Raw genomic sequence first — 22,586 nt, forward strand, 5'->3', positions numbered from 1 at the left:
TCGAGAGGGTGCAAGGGGGATAAAGAGGAGAGAGCGCTTCATAGACTTTAAGTTTTCCCGAGCCTCATGTCTACCGATGGCGTGAAAGGACCTTGGCAAAACAGAAGTGTGAGGCAGGTGGGCGTCTATATCCATTTCACCAGGCTGGTGGTTACATAATCGGCAAGCAAGAGCTGTGGAGGGGCTTGCTGGATGCCCTCAGCACCCAGGAGGAGGGAGGGAGCTAGCAAGCTAAGGCAGGTGGCCCTCCTGGCCCCTTAAGGTCCATCTGCTGGAGGCCCAGAGTCCTTGGAGTACAGTCTACACCTGGAGGGGACCCATTCCTGCCAGTCTGTGGCAGGGATGGCGCGCCACCTCTGCCAGGCCAGGACCCCAAGCCCGATCAGCATCAGCATGGTGCAGGTGCACAGGCGTGAGCTGATCAGTGACGAGGGGCAGGCACACAAGGTGGAGACAAAGACCAAGAGGACAGTTGCCAGTGAGAGGCGCGGACTCAGGAACTTGAACAACATCTGCGGGGGACGGCTTTGGAGGTGCTCCACTGCCTCCAGTTGGGTGACTTGCTGTAGCATCTCCAGCTTGGATATTCGACTCTTGAAGGTCTCCGTGATCTCCTGCAGGAGACGAAAATGCACGCACCAGAAGTCAGCACAGAGTTGTGGTCGTTTATTGAGTTCTTAGGGGTGAGCAGAAAGCACTGTGGAGTGGGTATTCGAGGAGGGAAGCAGAGAGCCTAGAGCACATTCAGGGCAGAGGGGAGGGCGCAGGCCCTCCAGCAACAGGGAAAGCTTCATCTGACCCGGCTGCACTCCCCCATCCACTGTCTCCCGAAGCTGAGGACCTGGTCAAGACACAGCTACCCAGGGACGGGGGTGGGCGCTATGGGAATGGAAAAGTGAGGAGAGGGAAGCCAGGTCTAAGGAGGGGTTCTGAGAGGGCGCTCCCTACACCTGCAGCCGCAGCAGAAGCAGCTCCACCCCAGATCTCCCGAGTCAGAGGCTCACGGGTGAGCACTGCAGCACCAGAGTGGCAAAAGCAGCTAAGCCAGATGGTGGGAAGCGGAGCGTGAGTGTAAAGATCAGATGCTGCTAGCTCTGAAACAAATGTGTGTGGCCATTGAACCCTCAGGAGGGGGCAGCTCGAGGACCCGTGTCTTGCTTTGGTTTGGGGGTATCAGAATAGATTCGCTCATCCCTCCAGTCTTCTTGCAAGGCTCCCCCAGGAGGTTCTCACCCATATTTCCTTGGCTCTCTCATAGGATAGATAGGCCATTCTCTCTTCGCTGCAGGCCAGATTGTGTTTGAGGTTGTAAATCTCATTCAGCTGTCCCTGCAGGCGACCATTCACCTGTTCTTCCATCAATGCTTGCCTTGGGAGCAAAAGAGAAAGTGAGATTCCTTCAGTACCTCACCCAGAGCTCATGCCAACAGCGAGCGGTCCTGACCTAGACTAGATTCGGGTTCAGCTTCTGCCTTCCTCCCCGCTCCCCAGGCTCTAGGGAAAGCCTGCCTCCCACTCCAGGTCTGCCTGGGAACACCCCAAACACACACCAGCCACACGCACACCAATATTCATATATATTTTATATGTAGTTACTCTTCTGTAACAGCTTTACAAAAATAGCCACAGACTAGAAGTTGTAGAAATGACAGTGTGAACTATCTGTGTGTGCTCTTCAGTTCCGCAAATCCCCCAGGACCAGTGTTGAGCACGAAGTCTAGCCTGCAGTTTAGCCTGCAGTTACTCTATAGAAACATGGTGACTATAAGGATTGAAAAGCCACAAAAGACCACAGATTCCAGTACAATTCCATTAGTTACGAAATGTCCAGAATAGGCAAATCCATAGAGACAGAAAGCAGATTAGTGGGTGCCAGGGGCTGGGGGTGGGGGATGGGCAGTGGCTGCTAATGAGTACAGGGTTGCTTTGGGGCTGGTGAAAATATTGTAGGACCGGGCACGGTGGCTCACGCCTGTAATCCCAGCACTTTGGGAGGCCAAGGCGGGCGGATCATGAGGTCAGGAGATCGAGACCATCCTGGCTGACATGGTGAAACCCCGTCCGTACTAAAAATACAAAAAAAATTAGCCGGGCGTGGTGGCGGACGCCTGTAGTCCCAGCTACTCGGGAGGCTGAGGCAGGAGAATGGCGTGAACCTGGGAGGCGGAGCTTGCAGTGAGCAGAGTTCACACCACTGCACTCCAGCCTGGGTGACAGAGCGAGACTCCGTCTCAAAAAAAAAAAAGAGAATATTGTGGAATTAGATAGTGGTGATGGTTGAACAACTCTGTGAATATACTAAAAACCAGTGAATTGTACACTTTAAATTGGTGAATTTTATGGGATGTGAATTATATCTCAATAGAGCCGTTATTTAAACAAAAAGAGAAAAGTGAATCATGGCAATAGTTGCGCAACTCAGTAAATTTACTAAAAACCATTGAAATGTAGTTAAAATGGTGCATTTTATAATACGTAAATTATATCTCAAGAGAGCTGTTAAAAAACCACAAGCAGGCCAGGTGCAGTGGTTCACAGTTGCAATCCCAGCACTTTGGGAGGCCAAGGCAAGGGGATTGTTTGAGGCCAGGAGGAATTCAAGACCAGCCTGGGCAACACAGTGAGACCCTGTCTCTACAAAAAAAATTTTTAATTATCTGGGTGTGGTGGCATGCGCCTGTAGTCTCAGCTACTCTGGAGGCTGAGGCAGGAGGACCTCTTGAGTCCAGGAGTTCGAGGCTGCAGTGAGCTGCCATCACGCCACTGCACTCCAGCCTGGGCAGCAGAGTGAGACCCTATCTGTAAAAGAAAACAATCACTACCTGTTGTGTATATAATTATATAAGTAGTAAAAGTATAAAACCATGCATGGAAAAGATAAGCACCCAAATGAGAATGGCGAGGCCAGTATAGCAAGGCCAGAATAGCAAGGAAGGGAGATGGTGCTGGAAAGGGGTAATGAGGGCTTCAACAGAATATTTTAAAGTTTTATTTCCTAAAAAAATAAGATTTGAAGTGATTATGGCAAATGTTAAGATTTCAGAAAGCTGGGGCTGTTAATTATGTTATCCTTACATTTTCCCTTTGCTTGAAATACTTCATAATTTAAAAACTTCTATGAAGTTCCCCTTTTGGCACCACAAAGAACGGGCCAGAAGGACAGAGGCCAGGGGGCCAGTGAGGGGGCTCTGGCACCACCGCTTACGTAGAAGAGAGAAGGCACCAGAGCGTGATGGAACCCATAGACTGGCAGGGCTGCCGCCCCAGGAGGCCCAGGAGGGTGGCGGCAGGCCTCAGGTGCAGGAGGTCTAAACGGTGGTGCTGACAGAGACGGGGAAAACAGTGACGACTTCTATTTGGTCCCACTCCAAGGACTTGACCAACACCCACACGGAGAAATCCCCTGGGCACTGAATAAGCTGACAGCTCATTTGTTGAAAGCCAATTTGTCAAAAGCCGGTTCCTCGCAGCATTTCAAGGAATATTCCATTTGTCTCTGCCCCAAGTCCCTGTTAAGAAGAGAGTCGGTGGACAACATGGACTAGGCCACTGCTCACAGAGAGGGGGAGTGGGTCGGCAGGATGGTCACCCCGAAAATAGATTCCTCATTACTGTCTTTCCATTTACATGAATGATCTAGCTGTGAGAACATTCAAGATTTTAACTGTCCTCAGGAATATGAAGTCAATCTTCATCAATGTATTGGTAAAGATACATGAAGATATTCTTCAGTGCATTCTTGAAGAGTCTATTCAGATGTCAGTAAACAATATTTTCATAAGGATATTCTCTCAGTCTCCCCTTCTCTCTGGGCCCCATCTCCTGGCCCTCTGGCAGCCACGCTCCCTTCTCTTCCTTGGTCAAGGACCCCCCTCTCTCCACCTCCTACAGTCACAGAAGCAAATGGACAACTCTGGAGAATGCTCTTATGAACACAAAACGATGACCAGTCAACCCAGACACCCTCAAGACAGACCGAAGGTGTTAAGACCACCCTCTCCAACACAAAGTGTTCTAAACTTTATTGTTTTTTTCAAAATAGTGGTTTTTTTGTTTGTTTGTTTGTTTTTTTGAGATGGATCTCCGTCTGTTTGCCCAGGCTGGAGTGCAGTGGCACGATCTTGGCTTGCTGCAACCTCCGCCTCCCGGGTTCAAGTGATTTTCCTGCCTCGGCCTCCTGAGTAGCTGGGACTACAGGTATGCGCCATCATGCCGGGCTAATTTTTTGTATTTTTAGTAGAGACAGGGTTTCACCATGTTGGCCAGGCTGGTCTCCAACTCCTGACCTCAGGTGACCCGCCTGCCTCGGCCTCCCAAAGTGCTGGGATTACAGGTGTGAGCCATTGGGCCCAGCCAGAAAGAGTATATTCTTGGTCATTTCTGAGAATTTGCTTTTGGCAAATTGAGCTAGAGCCTAATCATGGCCCACAACTTGGAGGAAAAGTCTGAGACGGAGAAACAGCTGTAGGAGGGGTCAATAGCCCAGGTGCAATCGGTGCATGTGGCCAGGATGGATGAGCTCACTCTGAGCAAATGTGCCAAAGCAAGGGGCCCTGGGGAGCTGGGGGAAGAGCCAACAAAACAGAAGTGAAAGCGGGAGGAAAGTCGCCAGGACGGCTCACACAGGAACCCAGAGGATGTAGGGATACAGTGGAAAGGTTGAACATACATGTAACTGGGGCCTTAGAAGGGGAGAAATGAGAGACTAGGGCAGAGTCACTATTTGAAAATATAATGGCTGAAAGCGTCCAAAACTGACAAAAGACATCAAGCCATAAACCCAAGTAGCAATGCGAAGCCCAGGCAGGATGAATGCAAAGAAAATCACACCAAGGGGAGAGTCAGCGGCACAAAAAAGAAGAGAGAAAGAAAATCACACCAAACATCATCATAGCAAAACCACTAAACAACAAAGAAAAACAAAAGATCTTAAAAGGAGCCTGAGGAAAACAAAACTGTGATCCGAGGAGCAACAAGAAGACTGGCAGCTGCCTTTTCAACAGAAACCATGGAAGTCAGAAGGGAATGATTTGTTCAAAATGCTTATTATTTCCAAAAATTAAGTGCCAACTTAGAATTCTATGTCCAGCAAAAAGTATCCTTCAGGGCCGGGTGTGGTGGCTCACGCCTGTAATCCCAGCACTTTGGGAGGCCGAGGCAGGCGGATCACGACCGGCCTGGCCAACATGGTGAAACCCCATCTCTACTAAAAATACAAAAACTAGCCGGGAGTGGTGGCACATGCCTGTAATCCCAGCTACTCAGGAGGCTGAGGCAGGGGAATCGCTTGAACCTGGGAGGCAGAGGTTGCAGTGAGCCGAGATCTCACCATTGCACTCCAACCTGGGCGACAGGGTGAGGCTCTGTCTCACAAAAAAAAAAAAAAAAAAAGAATTCCTTCAGAAATAAAAAGGAATGATGGCATGTGTGAGGCAATAAGGTGACAGTGACTGCCTATTTAACATTGTGGACTTGTTTTAAAACATTTTTGGTATGGTATTTAGGCTATGTTAACAAAATGATCCATATTTCAGGTTCACACTGAAATATTTACAGATGAACTGATATAATGTCTGTGCTTTGCTTCAACGCAATAGGGATGAGAGGAACCAGTTCAGAGAGCAGATCAGACCTTAGGTCAGACCTCCTCAGAGATCCCAAGATGCAGGATGCTCTGACATGGAGGAGAAGTCGGGGAAAAAATGGAAGTTCTTGTGCCTTCAAGTTAACACGACCCCAGCCTGCAACAAAGCCCTAAGCAGATACCTTGAGGAAAGTCAGCCCGAGACTGGATCCCTGGGGCTGAGAGGTCACAGAGCAACACTGAAGCCTCTAGGAACCATAGCCTGTTATCTCCGAGCCTTGTCTGAAAGCGAAACATACCAGAACACTCTTGGGACAGAGGAGCTAGGGTCTGGATGCCCCCAAGGACCTCGTGTCCAGAAGGGAAAGAAAAACATGGAGACCTGGCATATTCACTTCCGGGCGTTTTCAATATGACAGGAGGCTATAAGAAAATTTCACGACTGCCCACTTGTGGATACAGCCAGAAATACAAAGCAAGAGTGAAAGTTTTGCCTACTCGGCACCTGAGCAGCTTCTTTTTTATTCAATTTTTATTGAGGTAAATTTCATGTAACATAAAATGAATTATTTTAAGGTGAACAATTCAGTGGCATTTAGCACATGTGGTGTTGTGCAACCACCATGGCTATCAATAGTTCCAAGACATTGGCCGGCTGCAGTCATGCCTGTAATCCCAGCACTTTGGGAGGCCGAGGCGGGCGGATCACGAGGTCAAGAGATCAAGACCATCCTGGCCAACATGGTGAAACCCCATCTCTACTAAAAATACAAAAATTAGCTGGGCGTGGTGGTGCGCGCCTGTAGTCCCAGCTACTCGGGAGGCTGAGGCAGGAGAATCGCTTGAACCCGGGAGGCAGAGGTTGCAGTGAGCCGAGATCACGCCACTGCACTCCAGCCTGGCGACAGAGCAAGACTCTGTCTCAAAAAAAGAAAAAAAAAAATTGTTCCAAAACATTTTCATCACCGCCTCGAAAAAATACTATTTAGCAGTCACTCCCCATTCCCCATCACCCCAGTCCCTGGCAACCACCAGTCTGCTTTCTGACTTGAGTAGCTTCTTATCTCTGAAACTCTACCAGCAATTTATGAATGAGAGATGGACAAGACCATCAGGTATGTGGAGACGGTCCTAGAGAAGCTGCTAGAAAGTGACAGACAACCAGAGTAAGGGGTAGTGGGGCACTGTAATGCTGTGGAGAGGAGAGGGCAGCAGGAATGACAAACCCAGGAGGCATTGACTCAGGGAAAGAAGAGGAAGGCAGGGTCAGGTCGAGATCTTGGCCAAATCCCTGAGCTCATCAACCTGGGGTGCTCCATTGATGAATTTATCAAGAGTCATTGGCCGGGAGTGGTGGCTCACGCCTGTAATCACAGCACTTTGGGAGGCCAAGGCAGGTGGATCATTTGAGATTAGGAGTTGGAGACCAGCCTGGCCAACATGATGAAACCCCGTCTCTACTAAAAAATGCAAAAATTAGCTGGGCGTGGTGGTGCATGCCTGTAATCTCAGCTACTCAGGAGGCTGAGACAGGAGAATCACTTGAATCCGGGACGCAGAGGTTGCAGTGAGCTGAGATCAAGCCACTGCACTCCCTCCAGCCTGGGCAGCAGAGCAAGACACCACCTCAAAAAAAAAAAAAAGCCATTAACCTCTTTCTTTCTTTCTTTCTTTCTTTCTTTCTTTCTTTCTTTCTTTCTTTCTTTCTTTCCTCTCTCTCTCTCTCTCCTCTCTCTCTCTCTTTCTCTCTTTCTGTTTTTTTTTTGAGACAAGTTCTCACTCTGTCCTCTATCACCCAGGCTGGAGCACAGTGGCACAATCATAGTTCACTGCAACATAAAACTCTCGGGCTCAAGCGATCCTCCTGTCTCAGCCTCCCATGTAGCAGGGACTACAGGCATGTGCCACCAAGTCCGGTTAATACTTTTAAAATTTTTTGCAGAGATATGGTCTCACTTTGTTACCCAAGCTGGTCTCAGACTCCTGGGCTGAAGCAATCCTCCTGCCTCGACCTCCCAAAGCACTGGGATTACAGCCATAAGCCACCACATCTGGCCCCATTTTTCTTTACGATCTTTCAAGGACTTAGTTTGCACATAGGAAGCAGAAAGGAATTGTAAATTCAGTTCCATCAGCATCTACTTGGGGCTTACACACAAGTATTAATTAATTCTCACAATAGTTCCAACAATAGTGGGATCATTTTTACCTCCATGTTACAGATGTGGAAACTGAGGATCGCAAACTTGAAGCACCTCGTCCAAGGTCATTCAGTAAATACCTTGCAGAGAGGAGGCTGGGCCAGGCCTAAATCCAGAATCAGCCCTCCTGACCCTGCCCTGATGTTCCCAAGACACAGCAGATAGAGTTCTGACATACATGGAGGAGGGAGGCAGCCCAGAGGGCGAGCTGGGTCCCTTCAGGAAGGGAGGAAAAGAAGCATCCAGACTGATCCATGAAACAGGTACTCACAGAACAGCCATCATGTGCCAACATGTCTTTGGGCAGTCACTCAGACACAGTGGCCGACCTGAATGTGCTGATATTTTGACGAGAACAATACAACACAAATGAATACCTACACAAGGGAGAGCAGTTTAGGCGGTGAGTGCTGCGAGAAAGGAAAAAGTAGGGGAGTGACAAAGACTGGTCCGGAGTATATAAAGAGCTCTGACAACTCAACAATAAAAAGACAATCCAAGTTGAAAACAAGCCAAAGACTTATTGGCTGATAAGCACATGAAAAGGGGTTCAGCATCATTAATCGTCAGAGGCAGGGTCACACACCCACTAGTCTCATGGGCTAGGATAGTGGTTCTCAACCAGGGGCAATTTGCCGCCCCCCCCCCCCGCCCCAAACAAGGGACATTTGGCAATCTCTGGAGAGACATTTCTGGTTGTTACAAATAGGTGGGGCACGGTAGGCTAAAATTGCCCCCCTAGGCTGGGCACGGTGGCTCACATCTGTAACCCCAGCACTTTGTGAGGCTGTGGTGGGCAGATTACCTGGGCTCAGGAGTTCAAGAACACCCTGAGCAACAGGGTGAAACCCCGTCTCTATGAAAAACACAAAAAAATTAGCTGGGTGTGGTGGCACGCGCTTGTAGTCCCAGCTACTTGGGAGGCTGAGGCAGGAGAATTGCTTGAACCCAGGAGGCGGAGGTTGCAGTGAGCCAAGATCGTGCCACTGCACTCCAGCCTGGGTGACAGAGCGAGACTCTGTCTAAAAAAGAAAAAAAAAAAAAGCCCCTCCGCGAAAGATATCTGTGTCATAATCCTTGGAAACTGTGATTGTTACCTTCTATGACCAAAAAAGGGGGCTTTCCAGAAGTGGTGAGTTTAAGGGTATTGAGATGCAAAGATCATCCTAGATTATCCTGGTGGCCCTAAATGCAATCACATGTATGAGAGAGAGGCAAAAGGACATTAGACACGCACAGACGAGAATGTCATGTGAAGACAGAACACAGGTTTGAAGATGCTGGCCTTCAGGACAGGAACGATGTGGCCACAAAATTAAGGAATTTGGCAGCCACCAGAAACTGGAAGAGGCAAAGATCAGTTTGTCCCCTAGAGCCTCCAATGAGAGTGTGTCCTCCTCGCCTGATTTCAGCCCAGTGAAACGGATTTCGGCCTTCTAGCCTCCAGGACTGCGAGAGAATAACTTTCTATTATTTTAAGCCATGAAGTTGGGGGCAATTTGTCACGGCAGCATCAGGAAATTAATTCACGGCACCACTGGCATCAAGTAAGTGGAGACCAGGGATGCTGCTCATCATCCTAGAATGTACAGGACAGCCCCGCACAACAGAGAATCATTTGGTCCAAAATGTCGACAGTGCCAAGGTCGAGAGAACGTGGGCTAGGGTGATGAAATTTTGGAGTCTAATTTCACCAAGTTGTGGCTGAACTTAAGAGGCTGACATTTAAAAGACTGATCTTGCCAAACGTTGGCAACTGGAACTCTTATACACTCCTAGCGGGACTGTAAAATGGTATAGCCATGTCGGAAAACAGTTCCTCTTTTTTTTTTTTTGAGATGGAGTTTCACTCGTTGCCCAGGCTGGAGTGCAATGGCACGATCTCGGCTCACCGCAACCTCCGCCTCCTGAGTTCAAGCGATTCTCCTGCGTCAGCCTCCCGAGTAGCTGGGATTACAGGCATGTGCCACCACGCCGGGCTAATTTTGTATTTTTAGTAGAGACAGGGTTTACTCCATGTTGTTCAGGCTGGTCTCGAACTCCCGACCTCAGGTGATCCACCTGCCTCAGCCTCCCAAAGTGCTGGGATTACAGGGGTGAGCCACCGCGCCCGGCCTTCCTCTTTCTTAAAAAGTTAAGCATACTGCTATGGTGTACATGTCCCCCCCAAAACTCATGTTGAAATTTAATGGCCATGTGATGGTGTTAAAGGGTGGGACCGGTAAGAGGCGATTAATATTAATATTGTTATCATGAAAGTTTGGCCCCCGCTCGCTCTCTCACGCCCTCTTGCCCTTCTGCCTTCTGCCATAGGATGATGCAGTACAAAGGTCCTCACCAGCTGCCAGCGCCTTGACATTGAACTTCCTTTCTTTATAAACCAGCCAGCCTGCGGTACTCTGTTACAGCAACAGAAAGTGGGACTAAGACACATAACACTTCCCTGTTATCTAGCAATTCCATATATGAAAGCATATGTTCACAGAAAGACTTGTGCGAGAACGTTCATAGCAGCTTTATTCAGTCGCCCCAACTGGCAGCGGACCAGGGCATAAGCAACCTGCGGCGTCTCCATGCAATGGAAGGCTGCCAAGCAATACGAAGCCACGAGCTACTCACTTCACACAGCTTGGGTGGATCTCAAAACAATTCCACGGAGCGAAAGCCGCCAGACGCAAAGCACTGCGTGCCGTGCGATTCCACTTACATGAAGTTCAAAAGGAGATGAAGCTACAGTGACAGAAACCGGAACAGTGGCCAATTATGGGAGACGGGCATTCACTGGAAGAGGGTATGAGGGTACTTTCTGGGGTGGTGGCAAAGCTCTTTATTGGGATTTTAGCTGCCCAGGTGTAAACCTTTGTCAAAACTCGTTAAACTGTATGCCTAAACTTAAATGCAATTTCACTGCATAAAATTTAACTCAAAAAGGCCAGGCGCGGTGGCTCACTCCTGTAATCCCAGCACTTTGGGAGGCCGAGGCAGGTGGATCGCCTGAGGACAGGAGTTCGAGACCAGCCTGACCAACATGGAGAAACCCCATCTCTACTAAAAATACAAAATTAGCCAGGCGTGGTGGTGCATGCCTGTAATCCCAGCTACTCGGGAGGCTGACGCAGGAGAATCGCTTGAACTCAGGAGGCGGAGGTTGCAGTGAGCCGAGATTGCGCCATTGCACTCCAGTCTGGGCAACAAGAGCAAAACTCCATCTAAAAAAAAAAAAAAAAACTTTACTTCAAAAAACCCCGCTTCCAAAAGAATAAAAGAAGAGGCCATTTGAACGTGGTAGCCTGGGAAGTCCCTTTGAGGAGAGGACATCAGAGCAGAGCCTAAAGGACAAGCTGAGTGTGGGAGTTTCCTGTGGCTGCCATCACAAAGCGTTACAAACTTTGAGTGGCTTTCCCAGCAGAGATGGCCTCTCTCCTGGCTGGGGGTCCAGCAGTCCGAGAGGAAGGCCCAGGCTGGGCGGGCTCCTGCCGAGGACCGAGAAGGCGCCTCCGCTCGGGGCCTCTGTCCCAGCTTCTGCTCTGCTGCCCATCTGCGGGCTTCCTTGGCTTCTGCCACGGCAGGTCGGCCTCAGCCTCTGTCTCCACACGGCGCTCTCCCTCTGGGTGTGTCCGTGTCTCCGTCTCCCCTTTCTGTCAGGACACAGGTCACACTGCATTAGGGCCCACCCCTCTGCAGAATGACCTCATCCAGACCTAACTCATCACGTCCGCAACGACCCTGTTTCCAAATAAGCCGGTTCCTTGTCACCAAGTGGAGCCTTCAATGAGTTGATGCCAAGGCAGGTCTAGGGAACTAGAAATGGGGCAAGAAGCAATGTCCTCCAGCCAGGTGTGGTGGCTCACACCTGTAACTCCAGCACTTTGGGAGGCCGAGGCGGGTGGATCACTTCAGGTCAGGAGTTCGAGACCCCTGGTCAACATGGCGAAACCCCATCTCTACTGAAAAATACAAAAAGTAGCCAGGCATGCTGGCGTGTGCCTGTAATCCCAGCTACTCGGGAGGCTGAGGCAGGAGAATCGCTTGAACCGGGGAGGCGGAGGTTGCAGTGGGCCGAGATCGTGCCACTGCACTCCAGCCTGGGGGACAGAGTGAGACTCCATCTCATAAAAAAGACAAAAAAAAGAAGCAATGTGCTCCTCACAGTCGGGTTTTCTCCCAGGACCATTTTACTCATCCAACAAAGAACAAAGATGTCCCAGCAACCCATCTACCCCAGGCATTGACCACTCGGGCTACAAAGGTGAAGGAGGAGGGTGGGGCTGGGCAGGCTGGGACTGGCTATGGACCCCAGAGAGTAAAGATGGTTTTGCTGGCACCACACCCCCAACTCCAGGACTTGTCCATGCCCTGTCTACGGGGCCAAGACTGAAACCTGACTGCCTTTCACCATCAAGCAGAAGTCAGCTGCGCATCCTGTAAGAGATGGGGAAGGACCCCCAAGACCCTCCCAGAGCCCCCTGGCTCATTAGGAGGCTAGAGGGGGCCTCCTGCAACTCTCCATGCAAGGTGCCCAGATGAGACCTGGCCAGTCGAGACTTTTACTTGAAGGCTCCCCATGCCTTCCTTGGGTGCCATCTCTTCTACCAACGAACGTTTTCTGAGTTTCTCAAGCCTTCTTTCCTCCTGACCCACGGAGAAACTGAGGGACCGGGGCCTTCTGGTCCCCCAGGAGACTGGCTTGTGCTGAGGAGGTAGGCCGCTCCCTGTGCATCTTCTCGGAGATCTGAAGCTCCTCCTATTTCCACAAGAAAGAAAGGGAAGCTTGGCAAAGACCCTTCCATCCAGAATCATCAAGTTCGCGACGCCCGTGCTTCTCCTCAGCACACAGAGAGGAGAGTTACCAGGGGCCTCAAGCAACTCCAGCGGAAGCAGTCACAGTCCTTCCAGGACCCAGGAACGTCCTCTGCAAGGACCCACAAACCCAGACCTCATGAAGGAGGAGACCCCAGGGCCAGCCCCAAGCCTCCTGAGTCTAATTGTTGCTGTGATAGAGACCCTGCACTTCGCAGAATCAAAAAGAATATATTGTGGGTTTTTTTTTTTACCACAATCAATTAAAAAATGCATTAAAAAGTAAGAACTGTCCAGGCACAGTGGCTCACATGTGTAACCCCAGTACTTGGGGAGGCCGTGGCCAGGTGTTCAAGACCAGCCTGGGCAACATAGCAAGATCCCATCTCTACAAATAATAATCATTTAAAAAAAGTTAGCCAGGCATGGTGGCACATGCTTTGTACTCCCAGCTACTCGGGAGGCTGAGGCAGGAAGATCGCTTGAGCCCAGGAGTTCAAGGCTGTAGTGAACTATGACTGCATGCAGCCTGGGCAACAGAGACCCTGAAGAAAAAGAAAGAAAGAAAGAGAGAGAGAGAGAGAGACAGAGAGAAAGGAAGAAAGAGAAAGAGAGAAAGAAAAAGAAAGAAAGAGAGAGAGAGATGGAAAGAAAGAGAGAAAAAGAAAAAGAAGAAAGAAAGAAAGAAAGAAAGAACTTTTGCCTATCCAAAGACTCAGGAAAAATAAAAAAGAAAGCCAGCCCTCATAATGAGATACCACTTCACAGTTACATCTGTTGGAAAAAAAAAAAAAAAAAAGGATAACAACAAATGTTGGCAAGGATGTGAGGCAACTGGAAGCCTTCTGCATTGCTGGTGGGAAGATGGAGCGGCGCGGCTGCTGTGGGAAGACTCCCCTAAACGTTACACCTGGAGTCACCACAGGGTCCAGCAATTCTACTCCTGATTATAGACCCCAAAGAATTGAAAACTGGTGTTCAAACAACTGGCATGTATCTGAGTGTTCAGCGCAGGGCTTCTCACAATAGCCAAAAGGTGGAAACAACTCAAATCTCCATCCACTGATGGACAGATAAACAAAATGTGGTCTACCCATGCACTGGAATATTAGTCAGCCGTCAAGAGAATGAAGTACTGATACGTGCTACAACATTAGTGAACCTTGAAAACAGTGAAAGAAGCTAGACACAAAAGCCCACATATTGTATGGTCCCATTTATATGAAAAGTCCAGAAGAGGCAAACCCACGGAGACAGAAAGCAGATTAGGGAACGCCTGGAGCCGAGGCTAGGAGTGACCGTGTAGTGAGTCTGGAGGTCTCCTTCTGGGGTGATGAGAATGTTAGACAACCGGACAGAGGTGATGCTTGAACCACACTGCAGATGTACTTAATGCACTGAATTACATGCTTCCAAATGGTTAATTTCACATTACGTGAAATTATGTGAATTCTACATCAATTTTTTTAAGTAAGCCCTTGTCATAAATGCGTTTAATACAGTTGCTGCCTCAGCATCCAACTTTAGCAGTTGTACCCTGTCACCTTTGCCCTAGATAACACCCCTCCCTCCCTGTCATGCGATTCTTTGCGATATAGCCCACGTGGTCCTCGCCTCACTGACCCAAAACCCAACACATCCCACGGCTGCTGACCACGATAAGACCTAATGCTCAACACCAGAGTCATGTAAATCAGTTTCCTCCTTGTGCATGTTTTCTTTAAACCAGCCAATCCACAACCCCCGCAGGAAAGCCTGTGGGATCACTTCACACCCTGTGACCTTAATACAGGCACAGCCCCGGAAGCTTCCCCGCCCTTCCGTTCTGGGCTTTGCTGTTGCACAGCTGATGAGCTCAATCAGCTCCCTGCTGCCTCCAGACTTCCCCTCTGCCTCCCATCAGCACACCTAACATCTCTTCGATCTGAGTCATACATTTCTTTTTTCCTTTTTTTTTTTTTTGACACAGGGTCTTGCTCTGTCACCCAGAATGGAGTGCAGTGGTGCAATCATGACTCACTGCAGCCTCAACCTCCCGGGCTCAAGGGATCCCCGCTCCCGCTCAGCCTCCTGAGTAGCTGTGACTACAGGCACGCGCCATCACGCCCAGCTAATTTTTTGATGTTTTTGTAGATACCAGGTCTCACTATGTTGCCCAGGCTGGTCTCAAACTCCTGAGCTCAAGCAGTCTGCCCACCTCAACCTCCCAAAGTGCTAGGATTACAGGCGTGAGCCCCCACGCCCAGCCCATTTCTGCTGTTTCATGCATTTTCGTCTGCCTCCTCATTGTGGCTCCCCCGACACACACATCCGAACCTAACTTTCCCACGGGTCAGGGATCTCCTAGAAACTGGGTATCTCGGCTATGGCCACTCTCAGTAGAGACATGCCGAGACCAAATTAAAAAGAAACCATAATGATAAAAACCACAACAGCCCTCCTGAAAGCAAACGGATTTAACTGTGATAAACAGCACAGGACTTGCAGTATGGATGCTCAGTTTGTGATGCACCAGAGGGGACGCAACAGTCACAGGGAGCCTGGCTGGTTGAAACACTTCTGTGTCCAGATCATGTAAAAGTTTTGAAGAAGATTTTACGGAAGTATATGTTTTTAAAATGCCATGAACTCCTGTGTCCCCTGCATCTAACTTAGCCACACAGCCAGGGTGTGGTGAAATGCTCTCAGGTCCGCACTTAGCAGCCACGTAGCCTGCTTGTGCCTCTGTGAGACTCTGCTTCCCCAACCATAAAGTAGGCGTCTGAGGGCCAAAGAACAAGGCTGCTTAACCTGGTGCCCCAGCTCAGTTACGAGCCCGTGACAACAGTGAAAAATCATCATCAGCCCTTTCTCCTCCTAGTAAATTTGGGTCCTGTAGACCTGCTTTTCTGCTCACGATGAACATTAGTAAGGGTAGGCTCGCTGCTGCAGCAAACAACCAGAAATCCCATGTCACAGTCCAATGGGGGGTACCGGGTCAGAAGTGCAGGCTTCTAGAATTTGCAGCAAAAGTCTGAGAGGGGGAGAGACAGAGGTATTGCCCTGCTCCCCGGTAGTCACCCCTGTATCAAGAGGGGGCGAAAGACTCGGATTTGAGAGGGGTTAAGAGTTTACCTGAGCACAGCATTCTCATTGGCCCCTGTGGCTTGGAAACATACGGGGAAGTTTGTAACTGCCACCAAGTTCTGCTGTTGCTTAATAGAAAGCTGACCGGGTAAGTGTGATTTTCACAAAAGGGTCTTTGATGCTCCCAACATTTTAGATTTGGTTGCCATGTCCTATGAAAATAATCTCCAAGAGACGCCTGTGACTCTGACTAGTCATCTCATTGATAGTGGTTGCCCTGTAATATTCTTTGATTGTCCTTTAACAGATTCTTAGGCCATGTAAACGCTGGCAAGATTTCCCTGGGGAAACTAAAGAGGATGATTCCCACACGCCTCTTCCCCTGCATCAGGCACTAAAAGGACTGCGGAGTTCTTCTTTTCATGCAAATGCTGAGAATCTTGGCTCACCTAAGGGAATCACTGCCTCCCTAGCCAGGACGCTGGAGGGACTGGCGTTAATTAGCCACAGACTGCAGCGAGGGGGACAGAATGTGGCACCCCCTGAGGGCCCATGGAAACCCAGAGAACGGTCCCAATAGGAATGGAGAGAATCCGTTGAGAGATTGGGTTTGCCTTTTTTTTTTTTTTTTTTCTCCAATTGGTAGGCCCTAGCCTTATCTTAGAGGGAAAGAAAATCGAGCTAGGGCAGGGTGAGGTGGCTCACACCAGTAATCCCGGCACTCTGGGAGGCTGAGGCAGGCGGATCACGAGGTCAATAGATTGAGACCATCCTGGTCAACATGGTGAAACCCCGCCTGTACTAAAAATACAAAAAATAGCCGGATGTGCTGGTGCACGCCTGTAGTCCCAGCTACTCGGGAGGCTGAGGCAGGAGAATCGCTTGAACCCGGGAGGTGGAGGTTGCAGTGGGCCGAGATCGTGCCACTGCACTCCAGTCTGGCGACAGAGTGAGACTCCATCTCAAAAGGAAAAAAAGAAAAAGAAAATCGAGCTACTGCACAGTGCGGAGAAAGCATTCACCAGAAGGCAGTCATTTTTGAAATAAGTATCTGAGACCCGGCCTGTGCCCCAGCTCAGCTAGGAGCACATGTGAAGAGACCAGAGCTGGCGAGGCGACTCCGGTCCTGACTCCCACCTTCCCAGCCGACTGGGACCAAAGGACGCCACCTCCCTAACTAGTGCCAGGTGTCTACCAGACTCTTGCCACCCCCATGTTGTCCCCTGCCACCACAGGGTCAGGGCCAGCCGCTGTGCCGCTGCAACCACCTGGCAGGGGCTGCCAAGCTGGAGCATTTTCGCCAGCAAGGGTCAAGGCAGGTGTGGGACTGCAGGGAGAGGGCTGGCTCGCCCCACTGCAGGGCCCAGTCGCTAAAAGAAGCATGGACCTGCTCTTCCAACTGGCCCCTCACCCTGGCTCTCCAGGCTCCTGTCCTGGCTCCCTTTCACCCTCCCATAGGTGGCTCCTGGGAGCGGTTCCTCCTCTGCTTCCAGTCCCCAAAGCCAAGGCCTCACCTACACTTCTCCTCCTGAAGGGACTCCAGCAACAGCTGCAGGTCAGTCAGAGACCTCTCCTTTAGGCTGTGATAGGACTCCTGGAGGCTGATGTGGAACCTCTTGGCTTCTTCCAGCTCTGCCTTTACCTTCTGCAACAGCAGGTTTTGTTGCTGGGCCACATCCTCTGTCTCTAAGCACGTCCCCTGCTGTAAGCTCTGGAAGCGACTCTCCAAGATGAAGGGTCTGCTGGCATGAGGCAGGTTGACCGGCCCGTCTTCCCCACCTGGCTCGGGGGGCTCTGAAAGCAGGGCCTTCTCGCTGGGTGGCTCGCAGTTGGCTGGGTCGCTTTCTGCCATCAGCAGTAAGCCCTCGGGCCTGCAGCCTTCCTCCAGCTCCTGGAGCTGCTGGTGACACTGGTGGAGCCTGTGCTCGATCTGGGCGATGGTGGCAGAGGCGCGCTGGTTCACCTTCTCAAAGGCCTGCTGGATGTGCGGCACCTGGTGCCGGTCTGCTTTGGATACCAGCTTGAGGTAGCTCACAGTGTTGCCATCCCGACTGGCCTTCTCCACTCTCAGCTGCTCTGAGAGGTAGAGGATGCGGTGCCTGACACTATCCTGTAAGTTGTGGGCTAGGCCCCCATCTGCGAGGCTGGAAGGGCCACTGGGGCCGTCTTCGCTGGATGACAGGGACCGGCATGAAGGCACATTGGAGGGGAGGGTTGCGCTGGGGCTCCTGGTGTGTTCCGCCTACATTGGGAAACAAGAAATCACAATACGGTGCTCTGTGAGCTGCAAAGTGTGGGAGAATTGGACACGTTATGACTCCATAAAACACTTCCACATATGCATGGATACTTACACACGCAAGATTTGTGCATTCAAGATGGGCCCGACGCAGACTGAGGAGGTGATGCTCATCTTCAGGGCCCCTCTCCCCTCCTTTTCAGCGTCTGACTCCTTGCTCTACATGTGTGCCTCACTAAGACCCACAGGTGGCCAGACTCCCTTCTACATCTGCCTGTTTTTGCACTGCACTCCTATTTTCTCTTCCAAAAATTACCAATTGTGGGTCTCATTTATAAAGAACTGTTCTTGTAAAGTATGGAATAAGCTTATTTCCGTTAACTCTTACAGCTTGCTGTATTGCTACTCCCAGGGAGACAGGAAGGGTTAGGCAGAGAGATTTGCCTCCTAACAGGTTCATTCATTCATCCAATCATTCATTCAACACATACTTCCTCTGAGTGCCTACCACGTGGTACAGAAGCCAGATACATTCCTTGATCTCATACAGCTGACAGTCTACGGCAGAAAATTCTATTGTAACACAAAAGAATGAGTCTCTCACATGGTGAGGGGGTTAACATTGCCTTTGACGAAGAGCCCAGTTCAAATCCTGGCTCTACCACTCTGAGACCTTGAGCAAGTTAATAAACTGCTCTGAGGCTCAGTTTTCTTACCTCTAAAATAAAGATGGCAAGAGCAGCATAGCTGGAACCCAGCCCACCAGAGCAAGGAGCTAGGAGAGGGAGGTGGGGGGCAGCTCAGGTGCAGCCTCTGTTCTGTTTCCACTTTTTTGTTTTTTGAGACGGAGTCTCACTCTGTCACCCAGGCTGGAGTGCAGTGGTGCAATCTCGGCTCACTACAACCTTCGCCTCCCGGGTTTAAGCAATTCTCATGGCTCAGCCTCCCGAGTAGCTGGGATTACAGGTGTGCATCACCACACCCAGCTAATTCGTGTATTATTAGTAGAGACAGGGTTTCACCATGTTGACCAGGCTGGTTTCCAACTCCTGACCTCAAGTGATCCTCCCGCCTCGGCCTCCCAAAGAGTGCTGGGATTACAGGTGTGAGCCACTGCGTCTGGCCTATACCTCAATTTTTAAAATGCAAAGTGATACCACTATGTACCCAGTAGATTGGTCAAACTCAGACAGACTAACAACAATAAGAGTTGGCAAGGATATAGCGCAACAGGAACTCTCAATCATTACTGGCGGGAAGCAAATTTGTACTACAGCCACCTTAGAAAACCACTTGACAGTATCACAAAGTTGAAGATATACCTACCAAATGATCCAGCAACTGCATTCATAGGCGATATTCCCAGGAGGCAAGTACACTGATGTTCTCAATATCCAACAACTAGCAACAAACCACCTGCCCAGAAAGTGTAAGTAAACTGTAATATATGCAACAACATACTACTGTACAGCAATGAGAATGAACTACAGCCTTGAAAAACATGAATGCATTTCACAAGCATAATGTTGAACAAAAGAAACCAGACAGAAAATCCATACTATATATGGTTCCGTTTACATAAATTCCAAGAGCAGGCAAAACTAAACAATATTGTGTAGGGATGACTACACAGGCAGGAAAGCTAAAGAGCAGCATGGATGTTGGCAACAGAAACCCCAGGATGGTGGTTCCCACTAGAGCGGGAGAAGGAGATTACGACTGGGGTGACTGTGGAGGCTGGGGTGCCTGGCCTGAGTAGTGGTTAAATGTGTGTTCACCTTATCGTTACTTCTTAAAACATACATCAGTGTTTTCTGCACCTTTATATACATATGCCAGATTTCACAGTTTTCAAACTATTTAAATGTTCAATATAGGCCAGGTGTGGTGGCTCATGCCTGTAATCCCAGCACTTTGGGAGGCCGAGGCGGGCGGATCACTTGAGGTCAGGAGGTCAAGACCAGTCTCGCCAACATGGTGAAACCCCGTCTATACAAAATACAAAAAAAAAAAATGCCTGGCACAGTGGCTCACACCTGTAATTCCAGCACTTTGGGAGGCCGAGGCGGGCGGATCACCTGAGGTCGGGAGTTCAAGACCAGCCTGACCAACACAGAGAAACCCCATCTCTACTAGAAATACAAAATTAGCCAGGCGTGGTGGCACACGCCTGTAGTCCCAGCTACTCGGGAGGCTGAGGCAGGAGAACCGCTTGAACCCGGGGGGCAGAAGTTGCAGTGAGCTGAGATCGCGCCACTGCACTCCAGCCTGGGTGGTAGAGTGAGACTCCGTCTCAAAAAATAAATAAATAATAAATAATAATATGTTCAATTGATGGATTTAATGGCAGATTTGATATGGCTGGAGAGACTGTTGGTAAATTGTACAGAGGAGCTAAAGAAAGTATCCAGGCCGGGCGCGGTGGCTCACACGCCTGTAATCCCAGCATTTTGGGAGGCCAAGGCGGGTGGATCACCTGACGTCAGGAGTTTGAGGCTAACCTGACCAACATGGTGAAACCCTGTCTCTACTAAAAAATACAAAAAATTAACTGGGCATGGTGGCGGGCACCTGTAATCCCAGCTACTTGGGAGGCTGAGGCAGGAGAATGGCTTGAACCCAGGAGGCAGAGGTTGCAGTGAGCCGAGATCACGCCACTGCACTCCAACCTGGGCAACAAGAGCAAAACTCCATCCCAAGAAAGAAAGAAAGAGAGAGAGGGAGAGAGACAGAGAGAGAAAGAGAAAAGAAAGAAAGAAAAAAAAGTATCCAGAATGCAGCACAGAGGCACAAAAAAATAGAAAACTTGAAAAATAGAAGACATGGAAGGTAGCATGAGTAGGTCTAACAAAAATCCAATTGTCACACCAGAGAGAGAAGACAGACAGAATGAAGCAGCAGCAATATATACATATTTTTCTTTTTTTTTTAAATTGAAATGGAGTCACACTGTTGCCTAGGCAGAGTGCCGTGGCACAATCTCGGCTCACGGCCGACCTCTGCTGCCCGGGTTCAAGCACTTCTCGTGCCTCAGCCTCCCGAGTAGCTGGGACTACAGGCGCGTGCCATCACAGCTAGCTAATTCTTTTGTATTTTTAGTAGAGATGGGGTTTCATCATGTTGGCGAGACTGTTCTCGAACTCTCAACATCAGGTGACCCACCCACCTCGGCCTCCCAAAGTGCTGGGATTACAGGCATGAGCCACTACGACCGGCCACAGCAGCAACATTTTAAGAGATAACTCCCTAAGAACTTTCCAGAACTGAAGAAAGACACAAATTCACAAATTCAAGAAGCCCAATAAATCCTAAGCAGGGAAGACAGAAATAGGTCCACACCTAGACAGGAGATTTTTTTTCTTTTTTTTTGAAACAGTGTTTCGCTCTTGTCGCCCAGGCTGGAGTATAGTGGCGTGATCTCGGCTCACTGCAACCTCTGCCTCCCGGGTTCAAGCGATTCTCCTGCGTCAGCCTCCCAAGTAGCTGGTATTACAGGCGCCCGCCACCATGCCCAGCTAATTTTTGTATTTTTAGTAGAGACAGTGTTTCACCATGTTGGCCAGGCTGGTCTGGAACTCCTGACCTCAAATGATCCGCCCACCTCGGCCTCCCAAAGTGCTGGGATTACAAGCATGAGCCACCGCCCGCGGCCGACACAAGATGTTAAAAGCAGCCAGAGGAAAAAAAGCTGATTACCTTTAAAACCATGACTTTTAGACTGCAGGCTGCCTTCTCAATAGCATCAATGCAATCCAGAAGATAGTTGACTGATATCTTCGATACACTGAGAGAATAACTGTCAGAGAGAAAAAAATAGGTCACATTCAAAGAATCAGAAGTCAGAATGGCTTCAGACTTCAGCAACAGCATGGGGAACTAGAAGACAATGAAGTGCTGGCCGGGCACGGTGGCTCACACCTGTAATCTCAGCACTCTGGGAAGCCCAGGCAGGCGGATCACTTGAAGTCAAGAGTTTGAGACCAGGCTGGCCAACATGAGGAAACTCTGTCTCTACTAAAAATACAAAAATTAGCCAGCATTGTGGTGGGCGCCTGTAATCCCAGCTACTCGGGAGGCTGAGGCAAGAGAATCGCTTGAACCCAAGAGGTTGCAGTGAGCCGAGGATCACTCCCCTGTACTCCAGCCTGGGCGACAGAGCAAGACTCTGTCCCCAAAAAAAAAAAAAAAGACAATGAAGTGCTGCTTTCGAAATTCTGAGGGAAAAATGATTTCCCAGCCTAAAATTCTACACCCCAACTGTCAACTGTGGGGTTAGACTAAAGACATTTTTAGACATGAAGGAGTTCAGTACACCACTGACAAATGTAAGAATTCAACAACTGTTTAAAAAGCAAGTCTCGCCAGGGCAGTGGTGTGCACCTGTGGTCCCAGCTACTCAGGATGCTGAGGCAGGAGGATTACTTGTGCCCAGCATTACTGTGCCTGCAGTGACCTGTGACTGTGCTACTGCCCTCCAACCTGGGTGACAGAGTGAGACCTTGTCTCAAAAAAAAAAAGAGGGGGTGCGGCCGGGCGTGGTGGCTCACACCTGTAATCCCAGCACTTTGGGAGGCCGAGGCGGGTGGATCACTTGAGGTCAGGAGTTTGAGACCATCATGGTCAACACTGTGAAACACTGTCCCTACTAAAAATACAAAAATTAGCCGGGCATGGTGGCACACACCTGTAATCCCAG

The 22,586-nt window shown here is 49.7% G+C and overlaps 1 protein-coding gene across 2 annotated transcripts; it reads right to left on the reverse strand.

Annotated features, from left to right (window-relative positions):
• Nucleotides 1-107: 107 nt before the first annotated feature.
• LOC129135380 (testis-specific protein TEX28) lies at nucleotides 108-21,702 on the reverse strand. 2 transcript variants are annotated; one of them, XM_054677043.2, is made up of 5 exons: nucleotides 21,587-21,688; nucleotides 19,217-19,306; nucleotides 17,166-17,893; nucleotides 1,234-1,369; nucleotides 108-614 (listed from the first exon to the last, which is right to left on the reverse strand). In XM_054677043.2, exons 2-5 carry the CDS (start codon nucleotides 19,235-19,237, stop codon nucleotides 258-260), a joined length of 1,242 nt encoding a protein of 413 aa, XP_054533018.1. In that variant the 5' UTR covers nucleotides 19,238-19,306; nucleotides 21,587-21,688; the 3' UTR covers nucleotides 108-257. The 2 variants fall into 2 exon arrangements, with proteins under 2 accessions (XP_054533018.1, XP_054533019.1); XM_054677044.1 differs by lacking the exon at nucleotides 19,217-19,306 and having other exon boundaries at nucleotides 21,587-21,702.
• Between the last annotated feature and the right edge of the window lie 884 nt (nucleotides 21,703-22,586).

This window comes from Pan troglodytes, chromosome X (assembly GCF_028858775.2).
Source record: "Pan troglodytes isolate AG18354 chromosome X, NHGRI_mPanTro3-v2.0_pri, whole genome shotgun sequence".
Taxonomy (NCBI): Eukaryota; Metazoa; Chordata; class Mammalia; order Primates; family Hominidae; genus Pan; species Pan troglodytes.